This window comes from Phascolarctos cinereus, unplaced genomic scaffold, assembly GCF_003287225.1.
Source record: "Phascolarctos cinereus isolate Bilbo 61053 unplaced genomic scaffold, phaCin_HiC Scaffold_4;HRSCAF=312, whole genome shotgun sequence".
In the NCBI taxonomy this organism is placed as follows: domain Eukaryota; kingdom Metazoa; phylum Chordata; class Mammalia; order Diprotodontia; family Phascolarctidae; genus Phascolarctos; species Phascolarctos cinereus.
Genome location: NW_027555847.1, coordinates 701,120,587 through 701,141,891, shown reverse-complemented (window position 1 = coordinate 701,141,891; position 21,305 = coordinate 701,120,587). Strand labels below are relative to the sequence as shown.

Here is a 21,305-nt window from a genome sequence, read left to right as displayed (position 1 = left end):
TTGGGCAAGTCACTTAACTCCTATGGCCTTGGAAAACAAAGGGGGTGGATTAGATGAAGACCAGGGGGACTCCCAGCTCTAAGTGCAGTAATCTCTGCCAGAGTGCTTTGTATCTTTCTTATGTTGTTTGCTATTGTTCAGTTGTTTCAGTCATGGCATGACCCTCCATGACTCCAGCTGTGGTTTTCTTGGCAGAGACACTGGAGCGGTTTGCCATTTCTTTCTCCAGCTCATTTTACAGATGAAGAAACTGAGGCAAACAGGGTGAACTGACTTACCTAGAGTGAGTGTCTGAGGCTGGATTTGAACTCAGGCCTTCCTGACTCACTCCAGGCCAGATGCCCCTTAAAGGATAGGCTAGCATAGTTAAATCGAGCACTAAAGGATCATGAATTCAAAGGATTTTAAATCTGGGAGGGACCAGCAAGTCCAGCCTCCTATTTTACAGCTCTTGGGTCATAGGTTTTAAAGCCAGAAAATACCTCAGGGGCTCATCTAGTCACAGTAGCATGGACCGAGAGTGGAAAGGGACCTTTGCGGGCATCTAGACCAATCCTCTCATTTTACGGAGGGGGAATCGGAAGTTCAGAGAATTTAAGTGACTTGCTCAAGGTCACACTGCTTATACATGACAGATGCAGGATTTGAACCCAGGTCCTCCCACTCCAACTCCATTATTCTATGACATATCCAAATCCCTTCATCTTCATGAATGAGGAAACTGAGCCCCAGAGAGAAGTAACTTGCCCAGAGCTACACAGTTGTCAGTGTTCACAGGGTCCTAGTTTCAAAGCTGCACAGGACCTCAGAGGTCATCTGGTCTGGAAAGTGACTCGCCCAAGATCACACATTAATTAGCAGAGCCATGACTAGAACAAAGGTCCTCTGACTTCATGTCCTTCCAGCTCACTGACCTCATCGACATTCTTTTCTTGTGAATGTGAAAGAGAAAATGCCCCCTATGCTTGTTATGGGGGAGAGGGACCCTTTCTCATTGTTTAAAAAAATAAAACTACCTTGAAGTCCAGTCTTATAGAAAGAAGGGGAGTGGGGGTGGGAGGGCTTTGAGATTAAACAGGAACCAGATCTGTTGCTAAGAAGGGATAGGAGCTGGTGCGATAAGCGGCCAAGGCATGATTTCAGGTGCCGAGTAAAAGACCAGAAAACTCAGGGACTGATACTAAGCCTTAATATTCGGCCTCTCGCTTTGATGTTGACACAGCCTCGCATAGAAAGGAAAGCTAAGCTGCCATCTGGCTGGGACAAGAGGATTACCTGATTGGTATTGCCAGCAGCCTCCCATTAAATATTCCAGGCATAGCTGAGGAACTGAAAACATCTGGGATGCTTGCCAGTGGGGGAGAGCTGCAGCCAGATAAACCCGCCAACTCAGCATCTTTCAAAGCGTGGGGCCTGAGTTAGCGTTCTTTCCCGGTTCTTCTCTGGGGTTGGGGGGATTGCTTATCCCACCCTCGCCGCTGACAGCTAGCCAGGGCCTCATCCTAGAATCGCTAAGTAGGAAGGAACCCTGAAAGCCCTCCGGCCCAACCCATCCCTGAAACAGGACCCCTCTCTGTGACATCCCCAACAATCCAGCCTCTGGTTGGTAACTTCCAGGAAGAGGGAGCCCTCAGTCCTTAGGGCAGCCTGGGCCACTTTGGAAGTTTTCAAAAAACAAATCTGCTCCTGCAATTTCCACTGGCTATACCTGATTCCACCCTTTGGGATGATAAGTGTGAGAAGGAATGTGACATTTTTCCCACAAGACACAACCTGGTATCCTGGCAAAGAGCCCTGGATTGGCAGTCGGAGGACCAGTGGCATTCAAGTCCCACCCAGGATCACAGATTGAGAGCTAAAAGGAACCTTTGAAGGCTATTGGGGCCACTCCCTTCATTTTCTAGATCAGAAAAATGAGAGCCTAGGAGAGGTGATGTGACCTCTACCTCTTACTATTTGTGTCATCTTGGGGCAAGTGAATATCACCTCTCTGAGATTCAGTTTCCTCATCTCTGAAATGGAAAGATAGGGACAGGGCCTTTGATTTCATTGGTACAAGGAGCTCTCTGGCAAGGAAACTCCTCCCAAATGAGACTGGTACCTTTTAGGGTGCAGTCTTAATGCTCTTGCCTAGGACAACGAAAGTTCAGTGACTTATGCAGGGTCACACAGCAAGTATGTGTCAGAAGCAGGACTGAACCCAAGCCTCTGGGGCTGGCCCTCTATCCACTAAATCACACCAAAATGGCTGGATTGTATAGTCCATAAGATTCCCTTCAGCTCTAGATTTATAATCCTATAAATCCCAGCTAGCATGTTATGGCACTAGGTGAATCTTTGGATACAGTTCTGGGCTTAGAATCAGGAAGACCTGAGTTCAAATCTTGCCTCAGATACTTACTAGCTGCGTGACTCTGGGCAAATCACTTACCTCTGTCCACCTCAGTTTTCTCATATTTAAGATGAAAGGGTTCAATTCAACAGTCTCTAAGGTCCCTTCCAATTTTGGTCTTGGATTGAATGAGTTTTTTCTTCCTTTCTGCTACTACCACCATCCCACCAGCCCATAGCTCTCCCTTCCTTTCAGCTCTGTTCATATCCTGTGACAAGTTTGTTTCCTCCAAGAAGCTGCTTTGGGCTGATCCCCCCCACTCACTTGCTGGACTCCGACTGGCATCACCCCCAGTGGCCCCACCTGGACCATACTCCCGGCCTTCAGAATCCCTGCCTGTGTAGTCTGTTCCACTGGAGCTCATGCGAGCCTCTGAGGCCCGGCGCATTGGGGGGCCATAGCTGCCCCTGCCAGGAGCAGGTGTGGGCTCAGGACCTGAAAGACAAAGCATTTGTTCAAAAAAAGGGAAAGTGCTCATCAGGGAACAATAAGGAAGGAAGGAAGGAAGGAAGGAAGGAAGGAAGGAAGGAAGGAAGGGAAGGAAGGGAGGGAGGGAGGGAGGAGGGAGGAAAGGAAGAAGGAAGGAAGGAAGGAAGGAAGGAAGGAAGGAAGGAAGGAAGGAAGGAAGGAAGGAAGGAAGGAAGGAAGGAAGGAAGGAAGGAAGGAAAGTGGCAAGCAGAGGTGGAGGAGAAGGGATAAGAGAAACAGTCTCTCTGTTTAGTCTCTCTCCTTTCTAGTCCATCCTTCACAGAGCTGCCACAGTGTGATTCCAAAGGGGCAAGTCTGACCATGTCATTCTCCTACTCAAGAAACTTCAGTGACTCCCTACTGCCTCTAGGATAAAATATAAACTCTTAAGCCTGGCATTTAAAGTCTTCTGTAAACTGGACAGACGACCTGGGTAAAAATCCCAATTCTGTCACTTATTACCTGAGTGACTGTGAGTAAGCCAATTAACTTCTCTGGGCCTCAGTTTCCTCACCTGTACAATGAGGAGGCTGGACCAGATGACCCCGAGGGTCATTTCCAGCTTTAATTCTATGATACCTTTCTGGGCCTTAATTTCCTCCAGGCAGTGGAAAGAACCCCAGATGAGGTGTCAGGAGATCTGAGTTCATGTCTTCGCTCCACTGCTAACTCACCATGTGACCTTGAACTTTGGACACTTTCCTTCTCAGAGACTGTTTTCCCATCTATCAAAAGGAGGGCTTGGTCTGGAGAGACCTGAGATCTCTGCCAGCTCTGCCAGTCCACAATGCACCTCTGAGCCTTATTGGAGACCATCGGACCTCACTGAGATGGGTATGCTGCCTCCCAGTTGCAAAGGATGACCTTTCAGAACCAGCTCCAGATCCATGGCTAACTACTGAGCCAAGAGGTGTGCAGACCAGAGGAAGGAGATGTTTGAAACTGATGGAAGAATTTGTCTCCTGTTGGTAACTGGTATATCATGCTGCCAGATTGTTAGAAAATGCAGGATGCTGCCTTCCCCATGTAGACTGGGGGTTGACTAACTTGACAGTCTCTAATGGAGTCCATAGGAGCACATAAATCCCAGGCATAAGGGCCAAGCAATTAGATGATTAAAAAACAACAATACCAAACATCAGATCTGGAAACATCATCAGCTGTTCCGGGAGCATATCAGGGATGTACAGGGAGCCCCAAGCCACAGCAGGACAAGAAATAAAAAGAACAGGAACAGCTGTGAGCTTTGTTTTCCTCCCCTGCCTAATCCTCAGTCCTAGAAAAGGGGAGGTGCCTAGCCTGGGGGAGCCAGGACTCAGGATTCTGAAGCACCCCCCCCCATTCTAATCAGAGCCAGTCCCCCTCCAGGAAACAAACCTGATTTCTGGCCCATGCCCCTCTTGTCCTCAGCATCGCCTGGGGAAAGGAAGGAGAAGGCAGAGTCATTTTTTTTCTGGTGGTACAGGATGGACACATGGTAGGGATGACAAGGATTCCATTTGTCCCATAGCAGGGGAAACATGCTATTGTGGAAAAAAAGAACTCGACTCTGAGTGAGGAAGGCCCAGGTTCGAATCTTGACTCTGGCACTTACTAGCATGTATGGCTGAAGGCAGATCCCATCCCCTCTTGGAAGGGAAGTGACTTACTCAAGGTCACGTGGCTGTTACACAGTAGAGTCAAGATTCCAACTCAAGTCTTCTGACCCCAAATCCAATACCCTTTCCACTTTACTTTCTCTCTTGGTCAAAATGGTGTCACCACGGGATCATGGATTCATAGACTCAAAGCTCAAAGGGACCTCAGAAGCCATCTAAGCCAGCCCCCTCAAATTATGAAGAGGATTTGGGTTCAAATCCTACCTCCGACACTACCTGTGTGTCTATGGCCAAGTCATTTACATTCCTTACTTGTAAAGTGAAGGGGCTGGACCATAGGGTCTCTAAGGCACAATCTAGAACTAGATTTATGAAGGTACAGATGAGGAAACTGAGGGCCTGGCGTCAAGAAGACATGAGTTCAAAGATGGCCTCAGACACTTACTAGCTAGGTAGCCCTCAGCAAGTCACTTAACCTCTGCCTGCCTCAGTTTCCTTGGGCCTGAGGAGTCAGGAATATACCTGAGTTCAAATCCTGCCTCAGATACTTACCAGCTGTGTGACACTGGGCAAGTCTGTTTGCCTCAGTTTCCTCATCTGTAAAATGGGGATGATAATAACACCTCACCTCCCAGGGTTGCTGTGAGGATCAAACAAGATAGTAATCACGAGGTGCTTAGCCCAGTGCCTGGCACACAGTAGGCACTATATTTGTTGTTGGTGTTTTAGTTGTGTCTGACTCTCTGTTACCCCATCTGGGATTTTCTTGGCAAAGATACTGGAGTGGTTTACCACTTCCTTCTCCAAGGTACTATATAAATGTTAGTGATTATTGTCATTGATTCCTTTCAGGGTTGTCATGGGGATAAAATGAGATAATATTTGTAAAGCATTTTGAGAACTTTAAAATGCTATACAAATACCAGCTATTATTATTGTTGTTGTCCAAGATCACACAGGTGATAAGCTTCTGGGGTAGAACTTGAACCCCAGGTCCTCTGATAACAATACATTCAGTGGACTCCTCAAAGGCAGGGACTATTATGTCTCCATACCCCAACATCTGGCACACAGCAGTCACTCTTAAATGGAATCATGGCCTTATTGACCTCACAGGGTTGTTATGGGGGAAACTTTGGTAAACTTTAGGTGATTTATAAATGTGAGTCCTTATTTTTGGTCATTCTCTAAGCCATTAAAAAAAATACGGGCTGACCTTTATCCACAAAGATGGTGTGTCTGACCCATTATTGGTAGGAAGTACTCTTGGGGTTAAATAATTTCACAAGTGATTTATTTAGCATCTACTCTATGCCAGGTCCTATGCTAGGAGACAAGAATACAAGGACAAAACCAAAGGGCCCTTGCCCTCTAGGAGGTTACAATCTTCTGGAGAGAGACCAAAGGGAAAGAAGCAGAGTATGGAGTATGAGGGTGGGACTGTATGCATGGGAGCAATCTCCATTCCCTTACTAAGTGTTCTCCAGGGAGGCCAGCCTCTCCTGGGCCTGAGAAATGTAAAGAGATAAGCAATTCTGGCAGTGAAAATTCTTCCCCTGAAATTTCCCCAGTCCCACAGTTCTGTGCACCTGGAATGTCCTCCTTACCCCATTCCCCAGATAAGCATAAAAAAGATAGAGAGTGATGGGGACCAAGGGAAAATCAAAGTGTTCTTCAAATACAGCACTAAATGCCTGGAGGCATTTCTCTCTATGGGAATAGGGATGGGCTCACCCTGAGCCATCCCCACTTAGCCCTGTGTCCTTGTCCTCCAAAGCACTCATTTCTGAGATGTCTGGCTGGGGCTCAGGATGCCTCTGTGGCCCTCGAAAGAGGGCTCCCAACTGTCAGGACTGAACTTTCAAGCTTAGTCTCACTGTAAGAGTGTCTAACTCACTGAGATCACTGGCACTGGACGGAGATGAACTTTCTCAGCTAGCCCACCATTATGTCTCAAGGTCCATAAAGTATATCCCTCTGAGTCCCAAAGGGCAGTGAGCAAGAAACCCTGTCCTGTACTTCCCTAACCCCACCACTAGCTCCCATGTGTTTCGCAGGAGAGGGACCAACAGGTCAAAGGGTTCCAGTAGGACCCAGAATCCTTGAGGGCAAAGACAATTTTGGTTTTCTCTTTGTATTCTCGGCAAGGGCACGGCACACGGTAGGTGCTTAATAAATGCTTGTTAAAATGAGTTAACTCCAAGTGCACTTCTTAATAACAATGGGTCAGTAGCACCATCTTTGTATATGAAGGATCACCCATTATTTTTTAGCTGAATCGAACTGAAATCGTTGGTGAAAAAGTCAGTAGCACGAGGAAGAAGGAAATGCAGAAAACATGGGGAATCCACCGGGCGGACACAAATGATACCTGACATTTACAAAGGACTTTTATGTTTGCCAAGTGCTTTGGGATAGTGCTTCGGATCTGCAGTCTCACTGATATAGGGAGATCATCCTCTCATGCAGGTTAGAGGAGAGAAGCGAGAAAAGGGAAGGGAGTAAGTGTTACATAGAGCCTGACCTGTATCAAGCACCGTACTAAGCACTTTTAACAAATATCTCATTTGATCTCACAACAACCCTGAGAAGTCTGTGTTATTATTATTGTTGCTGTCTGATCATTTTTTAGTGTGTCCGACTCTTCACGACTTTATTTGGGGTTTTATAGACAGAGATACTGGAGTGGTTGGCCATTTCCTTCTCCGGCTCATTTGACAGATGAGAAAAAGGCAAACCGAGTGAAGTGACTTACCTAGGGTCACACAGCTAGTAAATGTCTGAGGCCAGATTTGAACTCAGGAAAATGAGTCTTCCTGACTGCAGGCCTGGCACTCTAACCACTGCACCACCTAGCTCTATTATTATCCCCATTTTATACTTGAGGAAACTGAGTCCAACAGAGATTAAATGACTTGCCTAGGGTCATACAGCTAGTAAGTGTCTGAGGCCAGATTTGAACTTGGGTCTTCCTGACTCCGGGCTGAGTGTTCTATCCACTGCCTCACCTTCTCTACCTATTATAATCTTACAGCATTTGCCTAGAACAAACAAATGACTTGCCTGGGGTTACGTGGCCAGTCAGCATGTGTCAAAAGGGGGACTAGTTTCTTGACCTCAGGGTCTAGTCCCTACTCCAGGCTCCCTCCCCAAGCAAGGCTTTGGCCATCCTAGAGCTTGTTGTATCTGCTAGAGGAGAATACCAGGCAAAAGAAGCCGAAAGGACAGCCACCCAACATGTGATGGCTGTGGCAGGCATAGAGACTCTTGTTATTAACCCATTGCACTTGCAGGAAGGGAAGCGAGGAGAGGCAAGGATCCCCTGCAGACTCAAGGCTGAAGGGAAGGTTGGAAAGAAGTTGAAGGAGAAGCTTTGGGGTATCTAGAAATCTAAAAGCCAAGGACTCTCAGGATGTTACAGAACAACCAGGAGCCCTTGGCAAGCAGAGCTTGGAGTGAGAGGGCAGGACTGCATGCATGGGGGCAGTCCCCATTCCCTTACCATGTTCTCCAGGGAGGCCAGCCTCTCCTGGCCCTAAGAAATATAAAAAGATAAGCAATTCTGGCATTAAAAATTCTTCTCTCCCTAGTCCCATGCCTTTGTTCACACAATTCTGTGCATTTGGAATGTCCTCCCTACCCCTTCCCATCTCCTTTCATTAAAGTCCCATCCATCCTTTACCTCCTCCACAATGACTTCCTTAGCTACTCCCTCTCCCCCAAAGGACCTCTCCTTCTTTTGCCCTCTTAGAACTTTGAGATTCTCTTATGCACTGGTTAAAGCTTCCAGTTCCCCAAAAGTTCCACTCTGGAAACAAGTGCCAGCCATTTGGAATGATAACCATAAAAGCAGGGACTAGATAAGGCTGTGATTGAGAGCCAAGGACGCTGAGTCCCAGTCCAGTGCTCAAAGCACTGACATATTTCTTCACATCTGGAGAAATCTGAACTCTGGGTTATGGTCTGGGGTTCTAGCTCCATAATAAAGCAACTTGATCCAAGGTGGAAGGCTGCCCTCCCATCTATCTCACCTCGGCTGGGTGCTCGGGGATGGTGCTTGGGCTCCAGGGTGGGTGGCTCTGAGGAGCTGGGCTCAGTGGGTGGCTGCTGAGGCTTGGATTTCTTCACTGGCATGGGCTGAGGGAGCACTTGTTTGGGGAAGCCCTTGAAGAACCATGCTCCAGAGCGCTTCCAAACCTGAAGGAAGAAAAGCAAGTGGTACAGGAGGTGATGAGCTAGCTCAGCCTGGGAATGGAACTCTAGCCTTCTTTCCCTATTTACTTTAAAATAGAAATACATATGCATATATATACAAACTGTGAACAAAAAGTATATATACATATACATGTATGTATACATACATGTATATGAAATTAATTGCTTGATAAGGTGATATCTGAGAATGGGACTTGGACTTATGAACTATAGCATAAAACACAGGGACAACAGATTCCTGACCAGAGATGAAGCACACTTAACAAACACTGGATAAGAATGTATTTGCTGAGTGTCTTGCAAATCTAAGCAGAAGAGCTTTTGCCTAAAAAAGGTAGAAAATTCCCCAAGCTAGACATTACAGAAAGTAGCTATAATGAAGAAAGACAAAATCCAAGAAAGGAGCAAGTGGTAAAATCCATGACCTGAAATGTTTATACACAAGTGCCCCAAGTTTAGAGAATAAGTAACAGGAATTTGAGATTCTAACATAAGGAGATAAATCTGACTTCATAATTATTAGTGCAGTTCAGTAGGACAAAACTCATGACTGGACTATGGTTCTGGATGGGTATAGTACACCTTATTTAAAAAATGTTGTGGGGGCAGCTAGGTGGCACAGTGGATAGAGCACCAGCCCTGGATTCAGGAGGACCTGGGTTTGAATCCGGCCTCAGACACATAACACTTACTAGCTATGTGATCCTGAGCGAGTCACTTAACCCCCATTGCCCAACCAAAAAACAAAAAAAAAATGCTGTGGGTATATTTACACACAGATATATGTATGTGTGAATATACATACCCATATAATCTCCCCGTATAATCTCTCTCTCTCCATCTATCTTTCTTTTTGATCTATCCCTTCATCTATCTATCTATCTATCTATCTATCTATCTATCTATCTATCTATCTATCTATCTATCTACCTTCCCCTGGTACTTTTCTAGCTCCATGGGAGTAGGGAAAGGGAGGTAGTGCAGTATTATATATGAATATAGCATACTCAGGTGAGGAAATCCAGGAACTAGAGTAGGAAAGCATGGTGAAGAATATTTGGGTGAAAGTCGATGGAGCTAGAAACATGTGTTTTTGTAATTGAGAAAGAAGAAATAGATGAGGGGGTTGGGAGACATAACAAGCCTGGAACAAAGTCAGGAAAGACTAATGATGGGGGACTTCAATTATCTATAATAGTATCTTAATAATAATAATACCTAACATTTATATAGTGCTTACTATGTGTCAGGCACTGAGCTAAGCACTTTACAATATTAGCTCATTTGATCCTCACAAAAGCCCTGGGAAGCAAGTACTATTATTTATCCCCATTTTGTAGATAAAGAAATTGAGGCAAATGGGAGTTAAGTCACTTGCCTGTGGTCACACAGCTAATAAGTGTCTGAGGACAGATTTGAACTCAGGTCTTCCTGACTTCCAGAAATTCTAACCAAATTTGTGGTCAAACTGTATTTCTTTTTTAGGCTTTTCTTGTAGGTGTTTTGTTATTTTTTTTATTATTCTCCTCTTCTGGGTTTATATCGTGGGCATCCCTGGCACCCTAATACTCTTTATCGTCTTCTGTTTACTCATTTTCTAGCCTCACTTTTAGTATTGGGACTTTGTGTTAGGCTAGACTCTATACAATGTGTATATATACATGCAATATTTTTCCAAACCACCATGACCCTGTGTGCTCCTGACCTGACTAATCTGGAATCCTGATGTTCTGTTCTCTAGGCACTGAGTTCTGTACTCTTCAGGGATCACAGGGGCATCTTGGGCCAGGCTACTGCAAGTTTTCAGAAGGCCTTATTTTATATGGATTGATTGAGGACATGATCTGAATCATCACCTTTCTGGACTACCCAGGCTCTAGACACTTATTTGAGTTTCAGGAGCACAAATGAAGACTTGCCTCTCAACATAGAGATTCAATAGACAGTTACTAGCTCCAGTCTCTGATAGCTAGCTAGAAAGCCAATTGTCCCTGTTCTTAGCCCCTGGAATGAGTCATCAATCCTGCTCTGGGATCAGAGCAATAGCACTGTGACCCTGTTCAGAGCCCAGGGGCTTAGTCTGAATTCTCAGCCTACCCCTCTTCCATAGTTCCTGCCCTGGTCATTTGCTTCTGGATTGAATTCATGATCTTGGGATAGGAAGATTTCTCTGATTTTTCCTTAGATTCTCAGTCAATCTCAATCGATACTCAGTCTGGTGCTCATTTAGATATTTAATTGTAGTAGCTATAAGGGAGCTTGGGCAACTAGGTGGTGCAGTGGATAGAGGGCCTGGCCTGGAGTCAGCAAGACTGAGTTCAAATCTGGCCTCAGACACTTACTAGCTGTGTGACCCTAGGCAAGTCACTTCACCCTGTTTACCTCAGTTTTCTCATTTGTAAAATAAGCTGAAGAAGGAAATGGCCAACTCCTCCAGTATCTTTTAGAAGAAAACTCCAAATGGGGTCAAGATCACGAACAGTTGGACACGACTGAGCAATGACAACAACCAAATGGGGGAGCTGGTCTGTCCTGCTTCCTACTACATCATCTTTGCTGAACTAACAGGCTTTTAAAATCTAGACATTGATTGGAGTGTTCTCTCTGTCTCTGTCTGTCTGTTTGTCTCTCTCTCTCTCTCCTTCCCTTCTCTCCCTCCCCCCAAAGCAAAGCAGTTAATAATTTATGGACTTGACTTACTGATAGTTTCATCCTTCAAAAACTGAAGGAAACTTTATTCTGGATGTCTTGATTTCATTTTACTTGGACCTGATTCTCTCCAGAAAGAAGGAGCTCATTGTTGGGGTGGTAGTTACGGGAGCCTTGGGTGAGGGAAGAGGAAACAACCACTCCCTCCTTGAGTTTAAATAGAGGAAAAGAAATCCAAGCATAGCCTGACATGCCTCCTAGTTTACAGGAAAGTGGGTTTCACAGGGTGTAGAAAAAGGGAAGGTAGGATCCTATGGAATAAAATTCTACAGGGCAAGTCAGCTCAGGAGAAATGTGAGATGCTCAAGAATGGAATTCTCAAGACAGAGAGACAACTCCTATGAGGTGAGGGAAAGGCAATATCTGAAGAGACCATATGGATGCACTGGGAATGCACCAACCAACTTAGATTTTCAAAAGAAATCTAAAGAAGATGGAAGGGAGGCCAAGTACCAGAAGACAAATATTAGCGTAGCATGATCATGCAAAAATGGCATCAGGAATGCTCAAGCTCAGATTGAGCTGAGGCTGGAGGGGGAAGGTAATGACAATAAAAATGGAATTTTCTTAGTTCTCTTACAAGAAGAATGACCTTTGCACTGGAAATGATATAACAAAAATGGCTGAAAAGAAACTGATATTCCAAATAAGTAGAGATAGTAAGAGAATGCCTAGCTGCCTTTGATGAATTTAAATCACCTGGTCCAGATGTACTATGCTAGGGGCAGCTAGGCAGTGCAGTGGATAGAGGGCCTGTCTTGGAATCAGGAAGATCTGAGTTCAAATCTAGCCCCAGACACTTGCTAGCTGGATGACTATGAGCTAGTAACTAAAAAAAAAAATAACCCTCTGCTTGCCTCAGTTTCCTCACCTGTAAAAAGGGGGTGGGGATAATAACAGCATCTGTCTCACAGGGCTATTATGAGAATTAAATGAGATAATAATTGTAAAGCACTTAGTACAGTGACTGACATATAGTAAATACTATATAAAAGTTAGCTATTACAGGCATATCTCATTTTGTTGTGCTTCACAGACATTGCATTTTTTCACAAATTAAGGGTCTGTGGCAGCCCTGTGCTCTATCACACCATTTTTCCAACTGCATCTGCTCACATAATGTCTCTGTGTCACATTTTGGTAATTCTCACAATATTTTAAACTTTTTCATTATTATTATATATTATATAATATATATATATATATTATATAATATATATATATTATTATATCTGTTACGGTGATCTGTGATCAGTGATCTTTGATGTTACAATTGTGATTGCTTTGGGGTGCCATTCCACACCCAAATAATATGGAAAACTTAACTGATAAATGTGGTGTGTGTTTTGACTGTTCCACCCACCTGCTATTCCTGTCTCTCCTTCTCCTAGGGCCTCTCAATTCAACGAGACACAACGATATTGAAATGAGGCCAGTTAATTTCCCTACAATGGTTTCTAAGCTTCCAGTGAAAGGAAGAGTCAATCAATGGGGCAAACTTCATTGTTGTCTTATTTTAAGAAATTACCACAACCTTCAATATAACCTGCAGCAACCAGCACCCTGATCAGTCAGCAGCTGTCAACATCAAGGCAAGACCTTCCACTAGCAAAAAGATTACAACTCACTGAAGGCTCAGATGATGGTGAGCAGTTTTTAGTAATAGAGTACTTTTAAATTAATATATATACGGGGGGAGGGGTTAGACAAAACTATTGCACACTTAATAGACTACAGTATAGTGAAAACATAACTTTTATATGTACTTGGAAACCAAAAAAATTCATGGAATTTACTATATTATAATAGTCACTTTTTGAAGTGTTTTGGAATTGAACCTACAACATCTCCAAAGTATGCCTGTATTTGTATTACTACATCCTTGGGTCCTGAAAGAACTAGCAAACATGTTTCCTGAGCCACTGCCAATGAATTTTTAAAAAGGGAGAGATATCACAAAATTGAAGAAGCACAAATGTGTAAATTGCAGAGGCGTGGTTGGACAGCAGTGGTGCTGAAAAAAGATCTGGGGGGTCTTAGTGGACTGCAAGCTCAGTATGAATCAATAGTATGATGCGGCAGCCAAAAAAGCTAAGGAGACCTTGGGTTACATTGAAAGAGGCAGAGCTTCCAGGCATAGGGATGTGTTCATCCCACTATATTCTGCCCTCATCAGACCTTATCTGGAGTTCTGTATTCAAGTCTGGGAGCCATGGCTTAAGAAGGACATTGAAAAGCTAGCAAGTGTGAACAGAATGGGGCAGTCAGGATGACAATGAGCCTTGATTCCATGTCAGGTGAGGATTGGTTGAAGAAAGTGGAGAAGAAAACAGGGGAGCCATGAGAGCTCTCTCCAAGTATTTGAAGGGCTCTCATATGGAGAAAAAACAGTCTTGTCCTTTGTGACCCCAAAGGGCAGAACCAGGAGAAAGTTGTATTTATGCTTAATATTAGAGAAAAGTTCTTAACAGTGAGAGCTGTTCCCAAGTAAATGGGTTGCCTCGAGGGGCAGTAGATTTTTGCTCCTCAGAAGACTTCCACAAAGATTCAACGACCTCCTGTTGGTACTTTATAGTGGGCAGCTCCTTTCAGGTCTAGATTGGACTAAATGATGGCTGAGGTCAGCTTCCAACTCTCAAATTGGTGATTCTGTGATTCTTTTAAAGTAGAGGTCTCTCTGAGGCCACACATAGGATGTGGCCTCCTCTCCTCTTCTGGGCCCCATGATCTTCCCTACTAAAGTGCTCCAAGAGGCCCAAGGCATGAGGGAATCAGATCCTATCCTGACTCTGTGTCATTTCTGGCTTAGTCACCCAGCAGGGGAGGGGGATGGAGGCCAGAGAATTACAGAATTTGAGAGGTGGAAGGGACTCAGTAACCAGCTAGTCTAACCCCTGCATAAAAGGAATCTTCTCTATAGCATAGCCTCTTGTGGCTGTATGGACTATTTGTGCCTGACCTATGGTAGAACCCTCTGAGCCTACATTGATCTGATCAGCTGTGGTCAGACCTTGACCCCAACACAGTGATGTCATTTCGGTACTTCTCAAGAATGAAAGACAACAACTTCCATGTCAGCTCTGCTTGGAAGATCTCCAAGAAAAAAGAAGTCTTCATGTGGAGACTGAAAACCACTAGTCCAGTTTATTATGGAGGGAATTCCTTTTGTGTCCACTGAGGCACATTTGTCAGTGTCCTAGCACACAGGTTCAGGGAGGAGCAACAAGGTAGCTACAGTGAGAAGAAAAAAGGACTATACCATCTGCCTTTTCCCCCATTTCTCGTACTCTCTCCTGTCAACAGTACCAGATATATAAATTGGTGTTAATTGATTGATTGAATTGTTTTGAAATGGCTAAATAAAAATCTATATTTCAGATTTCCTTCCTTCAGAAAGGAAGAGGAGGGAGAGAGACAGATAGATAGAGGGAGATAGAAAAGAGGAAAGAAGTAGAGAGTAGGGAAGAAACAGACAAGGAGAGAAAGAGGAGATCCCATGAGAGAGTAGGGAAGAGGGAAGGATGGGGGAAGAAAGAGAGAGGGAAGGATGGGAGAGAGAGAGAGTGAGAGAGAACATCTGAAGAGGGTAGAGGAGATAGAAAGACAAGGAGAGGAGAAAGGACAACAGCAGGAAAGAAAAGGAGATATAGAAAAACTAGGAGGGATAAAGGGAAAGAGAAGAAGGAAAGAAAGAAGGAAGGAAGGAAGGAAGGAAGGAAGGAAGGAAGGAAGGAAGGAAGGAAGGAAGGAAAGGAGGGAGGAAGGAGGAAGGAAGGAAGGAAGGAAGAAGGAAGGAAGGAAGGAAGGAAGGAAGGAAAGGAGGGAGGAAGGGAGGAAGGAAGGAAGGAAGGAGGAAAGGCCAAAAGATAAAGAAGGAAAAAGATATCAGCTGCTTTTTCAGCAAACACTCCCAATTCCCCCTTGGCTGTCTCACAGAATTGCAGGATTTTAGAGACGGATGGACCTCCGAGGCAACGTATTCCAACTCATACCTGAACAAGATTTCCCCTGCTCCAACCTATTTGGTTATCCAACCCCCTCATCATTCCTAGTTCTGCCGTCTGGAGCCAAGCAGATTAAGGCTAATACCTCTCTTGTATGACAGCCTTCACATACTCAAATAGAGCTATCTTGTCACCCCCTGAATCTTCTCTTCTCTAGGCTAAATATCTTAAGTTCCTTCAACTATGCCTGTGATATAGAATCAGGGTCCTTCACTATCCTGATGGTCTTCTCTGGACACTCTCAGTTTTTCCATGTCTTTCCTAAAATGTCAAACCAACAATAAGCACTCATTTAGCATGTACTATGTGCCAGGCACTGAGCTAAGCAATGGGGATAGAGAGAGAGGCAAAGCAGTCCCTCCCCTGAAGGAGCTCATTCTAGGGGAGACAACAACAGGCAAAATGTGGTGCACAGAATTAAAGACAATGCTCCAGATGTGGGAGTGCTGTGTAAACAGCTAACTGACATAGGGAGGCTGGCTGGTATCCAGCCTCAATGCATCCATCTTCTTATTGATGCCAATGCCTCGGGTCACTGGGACCCAGGGGTATTTAGGGCTTTAATGGAAACTTAGACAATGGATGTGAAATCTTAATTTCCTTGCCTCCCTTCCCCTTACTCAAAAATTAGGGAACTGGATTGGAGAGGGTCGGGAGCCAGCAAGGCTGGACTCAAAGCGGATCACTCACCTCTCTTTGCTCGCTGCAAATCTTGCAAAGCCAGATGGAATGTGGGCGACTGTTGGAGGTCTCCACTCCACACTTGGTGCAGACATTCTAGGGGCAAAACCAGTCAGAACATGCATTAGGTTTGTAAGACTCAGATCAGGGCTGGTGGGGACAGTGGGGAGGAGAAGGGAAGAGGAATGCATATGACATCTCTCCCTCATTCAAGTTCTGATGGATGCAAAGAGCTAGTGGAAAGAACACTTACACTTGAGTCAGAGGACCTGACTTTGAATTCCAGCTCCACCACTTATTACCTGTGTGACCTGGACAAATGACTTAACCTCTCCAGGCCTCTGTTTCATTATCTATAAAATGCAGGGTTGGAATAGATGCTGTCTATGGTCCCATCCAGCACTAATCTCATGGCCCTATGAGGTCCACCTCAGACTGACAGCTTCCAGGTGGAATCATGCCACCCAAGACTCTGCCCTGGGGGTCCCCATTGCTTCCCTTGGGTCAGCCAGACACAGGAGCTCAGCAGAGAAGGGGGAGGGGCCCAGGAGGAGGAAGGCATTACCTTCTTGCAGTCCTCACACACCACGCAGGAGGAGCCCAGAATTCCCAGTTGTTCCCCACACAGGATGCAGCGGTTTACCCCATCTCCAGCCACATTCTTTCGCATGTTCTCCAAGCGATCCACCAGGCGCCTGAAATGGGAGAGAGTGGGAACATGGCACTTGAAGGTTCACAGAGACCCGAAGGTGTGCACATCAAGTGGAGCAGGTCAATGAGAGTTTTGCCTCAAGGCCACAGCATGGCAGTGGAGTGGGGGGCACAGGCAGTTACTTCTTCTGGTGGCTCTCTAGCCCAGGCCTTCTTAAACTTTTTCCACTAGAGACCCCTTCAGTGCTTCCTAAATGGTGCCTCACGACCCCATAATTTAAGAAGCACTGCTGAGCCTGCTAGCCTTGTATCTAGCGATCTGCTGGCTCTATGCTGTGTATAACTGCCCTTGGCATGCCCTTGTCCTTTCCCCAGAATCTATGTTCTCATCTCTTTCTAGGAAGCTGGAGGGGGCCAATGCTCCCAACAGGGTCTAGGACTAGATTTTCAGGGGGGTTGGCTACCCACTCTCCTAACAAAACTACACTCAAATCGGGCAGATTGGATGATGTAAGCCTCAGTGTTCTAAAATTAATTGACACTGGCACTGGAATTCTTAGTTTAGCTCTGACACCAATACACACACACATATATATACACATGCCCTACCAATTTATTTTTTTAACACTTGGGTGTTCGCTTTCATTAATATCAATGTTTTCTCTACCCATGTAAATCACAATCCTCTAGAAAGCTAGCAGACAGCCTTTGAAAGTTGCCGTAGCTCAAAATTCATTACCCTGGAGTCAACCCAGTAGTAAGCCTTCCTAAACTTAGAGAAGCTGGTTTTTGGACAGCATAAAGTCCATTGCTGGGGCTGTATCTAAAGCTTTGGGAGATCAGAGTAGCTTTTGAGAACACAGTGTCTCTCCTCTATGCTACAATGAGGTATCAGAGTAGGGTCTTAGTGGAAGTCATAATTTCAGCCATTGGTAAATGGCAGTTAAAATAAAATTATACATTTTCTGTTTAATTGTCATTCCCATGTTGGCAACTTGGAAGACTACATATTTATTGAATGAGATTATTTGGTAATAGATATGGAGCTATTGGAGATCACCTTGTCCAAATCCCTCATTTTACAGATGAGGACACTGAGGCCCAGAGAGGTCAGACAACTTGCCTAAGATTGGTTACACAGGTAGGAAGGTGGAGAGCTGGGATTTGAACCCAGGTTCTTTGAACTCAGGTACTTTGCTGAGCTCCAGTCCTGTATCCCCAACATGATGACCTTTTATCTGTTATGGCAGCCTGCCCCACTATCAATCTGACTTATCTTTGATCTCTCCCTGTCTACTGGCAGCTTCCCTACTGCCTGCAAAGATGCTTATGTCTCCTCCATCTTCAAAAAACCCTCACTTTATGCATTCATCCTCATTAGTTTCTTTCTTCTTCTTTTTGTGGCTAACCACCTTGAGAAAGCCACATACAAATAAATGCCCACTCATGTTTTCCTCTCACTTCCTTCTTAAATCTGTATGGTCTGTCTTCAAACTGTATCATTCATCTAAGAATGATCTCTCCAAAGTTACCAATGATCTCTTCCTTACCAAATCTAATGTTCTTTTCTCCAACCTCACCCTTCCTGACCTCTTTGCAGCCTTTGACACTGTTGAACACTCTCTTTTCCTGGATACTCAGTCTCCTTTGCTGGTTCTTCATCCGTGGCATGTCCAATAAACTTGGTGGTCCCACAGGACTCTGTCCTTGAACCTCTTCTCTTTCTATACTCTCTGTTTTTGTTTTTGTTTGTGTGTATGTAGGGCAATCAGGGTTAAGTGACTTTTCCAGGGTCACACCGTTAGTGTCTGAGGCCAGATTTGAACTTAGATTTTCTTGACTCCAGACCCAGCACTCTATACACTCTGCCACTGAGCTGCCCCTCTCTCAGTGATCTTATCAGCTCCCACGGTTTCAACTGGCATCTGTATTTGGATGATGCCCAAATCTATATATCTAGCTCTAACTCCTCTCCTGAGCTACAATCCCTCATCACCAACTGCCTTTTGGACATCTAGAATTTCATGTCTTATAGACATCTTAAAGTCAACATGTTCCAAACTGAACTAGCCTTTATCTTCAAACTCTCCCTTCTTCCAAACTTTTTAATTGCTGTCTAAGGTGCAGTATCCTCCCAGACACCCAGGCTTCCAATTTCAGTGTTATTCTTGATACACACTCACCCCGCATATCCAATTTATTGTCAAATCTTGTTGCTTCTATCTTCACCACATTTCTCCTGAATGTCCCCTTCTCTCCTTTGATGCTGTCCCCACCCTGGTGCAGACCCTTATCACCTTATGTCTGGACAGTTGCAATAGCCTGCTGGTGGGTCAGCCCTCTCCCCACTTCAATCCACCCTCCATTCAGGCACCAAAGTGACTTTCCTAAAGTACAGATGTGACCACATCATTCCCCCTACTCAAGAAAATCCAGTGGCTCCTTGTTACCTCCAAGATCAAATACAAAATCCTCTGTTTAGCATTTATTCCCTGGCCTTTTCCCACTTTTTCAGTTTTCTTAGATTTTACCCTTTTCCAATCACTCTACAATCTAGCAACATTGGCTGACTTCCAGCTCCTTCAGCCTGATATGCCACCTTCCATGCTCGTGCTTTTGCGCCATCTGTGCCCCATGCCTGGAATACTTTCCCTCCTCACCTCTGACTCTAGCTTCCTTGGATTCCTTCAAGATTGAATTCAAATCCCACCTTTCCTCTCATTCTCTTCTTAACTCCCTACAATCTGGCTTCTAACCTTATTCAACTGAAACTTATCATTCAACCCTATTTAAATTTTGTAGCAGGACTTTACCATTCTTCACTCCCCCACATCTCCTCTTAGTGGCTAGTACCTTTCCCTTTGAGATTGCTTTCCTTCTAGTCTATTTATTCAGTGTTCCAAAAGTCTGAGTGCAGTTTTAATCTTTTGAAATACCCATGAGTGTGTGTGTGTGTGTGTGTGTGTGTGTGTGTGTGTGTGTAGTTTTATGCCCATAGTTATTTGCAAGTTGTCTCCCCCATTAAAATGTGAGTTCCTTGAGGGGAGGGACAGTGTAGTCACCTCTTCTGTTTCTCAGTCCTTAGCACATTGCCTGGCACATAGCACATAAGTGCTTGGATAAATATTGGACTTTTCCACTTGGATGTCCCATAGACATTTCAAACTGAGCATACCCAAAACATCTTTCTCCTCTATAGCCCCCTCTCCTCCTAACTTCCCTCTTTCAGTTGAGGGCACCATTATTCTCCCAGACATCCAGATTTGAAACCTGGGAGTCATTCTTTGACTCTTAACTTTCCCTTCCCTTCCTATTCAATCAGCGGTTGATTCTTGCAACTTTTCTCTCCACAGGATTTCTCATATCTGTCTCCATCTCTTGATGTACACAATAATCACCTGGTTCAAAACTTCATCACCGTTTCCCTAGATGATTGCAGCAGGCTCCTAACTGGCATCCATGGATCCATGATCTCCTCTCTCCATCCTTCACCCAGGTGTCAAAGTGCCATTCCCAAAGCACAGTGCTGACCATGTCCTCTTCCCAGTTCCTGAAATTCCAGTGCCCTTCTATTGCCTCCAGGATAAAACATAAACTCCTATATCTGGCATTTACAGCCCTTGACAATATGGTGCCACTCCATCTATTATACATTATTCTATTTCACATATTCTATGTTACAACCAAACTAGCCTGTTTACTGTTATCTGTACATCATATTGTGTCTCCCACGTCAATGCCTTTGAAGATGCTGTCCCTCATGCTTAAAATGCCTCACCTCTGCCTCTTAGAATTACTATTTTCCTTCATGGATCAGCTCACATGTCATTTCCTATACAAACGTACATACATACATACATACATACATACATACATTTCCTATACATCCTGATCCCACCACCAGTGATTTATCCTGACCTGGCCCCCAAATTCCTTTGGATTAATTTTGTATATATTTGGTAATTACTTATCTGGTATATGTTGTCTCCCACACCATCCTCCTAAACATAAGTGACTTATTTTTGTTTTTGTATCTCTAGCACCTGATATAAGGTAGGTTCTTAATAAGTGTTTCCTGAATGAATGAATGAACATTCCTGAGAGGTGGTCAGGGGAACGATAATCAATCAACCAGTAAGCATTTCTTAAGTATCTACTATGTACGGAGCACTGAGCTAGGGGTTGAGCATACAAAACTAGTCCCATTTTACAGATTAGCAAATTGAGACTCAGACAGATGATGGGGTTTGCTGAGGTACTCGGTTTCCCCCTCCCCATCCCAGCAGGACACTGTATACAGAATCTAAACACATATTTCCAACTAAGGAATTAGTAGTGGATGTGAAGGTAATGACAATCCATGTTTAACAATAGAAAACAAAAACTGGGAGAGGGGAGCTTCCCTCATTGCCAACATGCCCAGCCCTTTCCCCAGTCCTCCCTGGTGCCCACCACCAACCCTGAAATCGGTGTAACATCAAATGTTGAAAATAGGACAAATTCAAACACAGAGTTTTTGTCTTTCTACTGCCTGTCAGAAGAGACATGTGGCCGCTGGAGGCAATCACAAGCCCATGGGCCTCTATG

At 44.6% G+C, this 21,305-nt stretch overlaps 1 protein-coding gene across 6 annotated transcripts in view; it reads right to left on the bottom strand.

Annotated features, from left to right (window-relative positions):
- Positions 1-21,305, bottom strand: part of RPH3A (rabphilin 3A) — a 171,760-nt gene that overhangs the window by 55,984 nt on the left and 94,471 nt on the right. For 5 of the 6 annotated variants that reach the window (XM_078154322.1, XM_078154321.1, XM_020978074.2 and 2 more), the window contains 6 exons: positions 16,633-16,762; positions 16,077-16,163; positions 8,490-8,655; positions 7,961-7,993; positions 4,238-4,276; positions 2,657-2,827 (listed from right to left, as the gene is read on the bottom strand). In XM_078154322.1, the coding sequence (XP_078010448.1) occupies positions 2,657-2,827; positions 4,238-4,276; positions 7,961-7,993; positions 8,490-8,655; positions 16,077-16,163; positions 16,633-16,762 (626 nt within the window). The remainder of the gene's footprint in view (positions 1-2,656; positions 2,828-4,237; positions 4,277-7,960; positions 7,994-8,489; positions 8,656-16,076; positions 16,164-16,632; positions 16,763-21,305) is intronic. The other variant, XM_078154323.1, reaches the window with a different exon arrangement.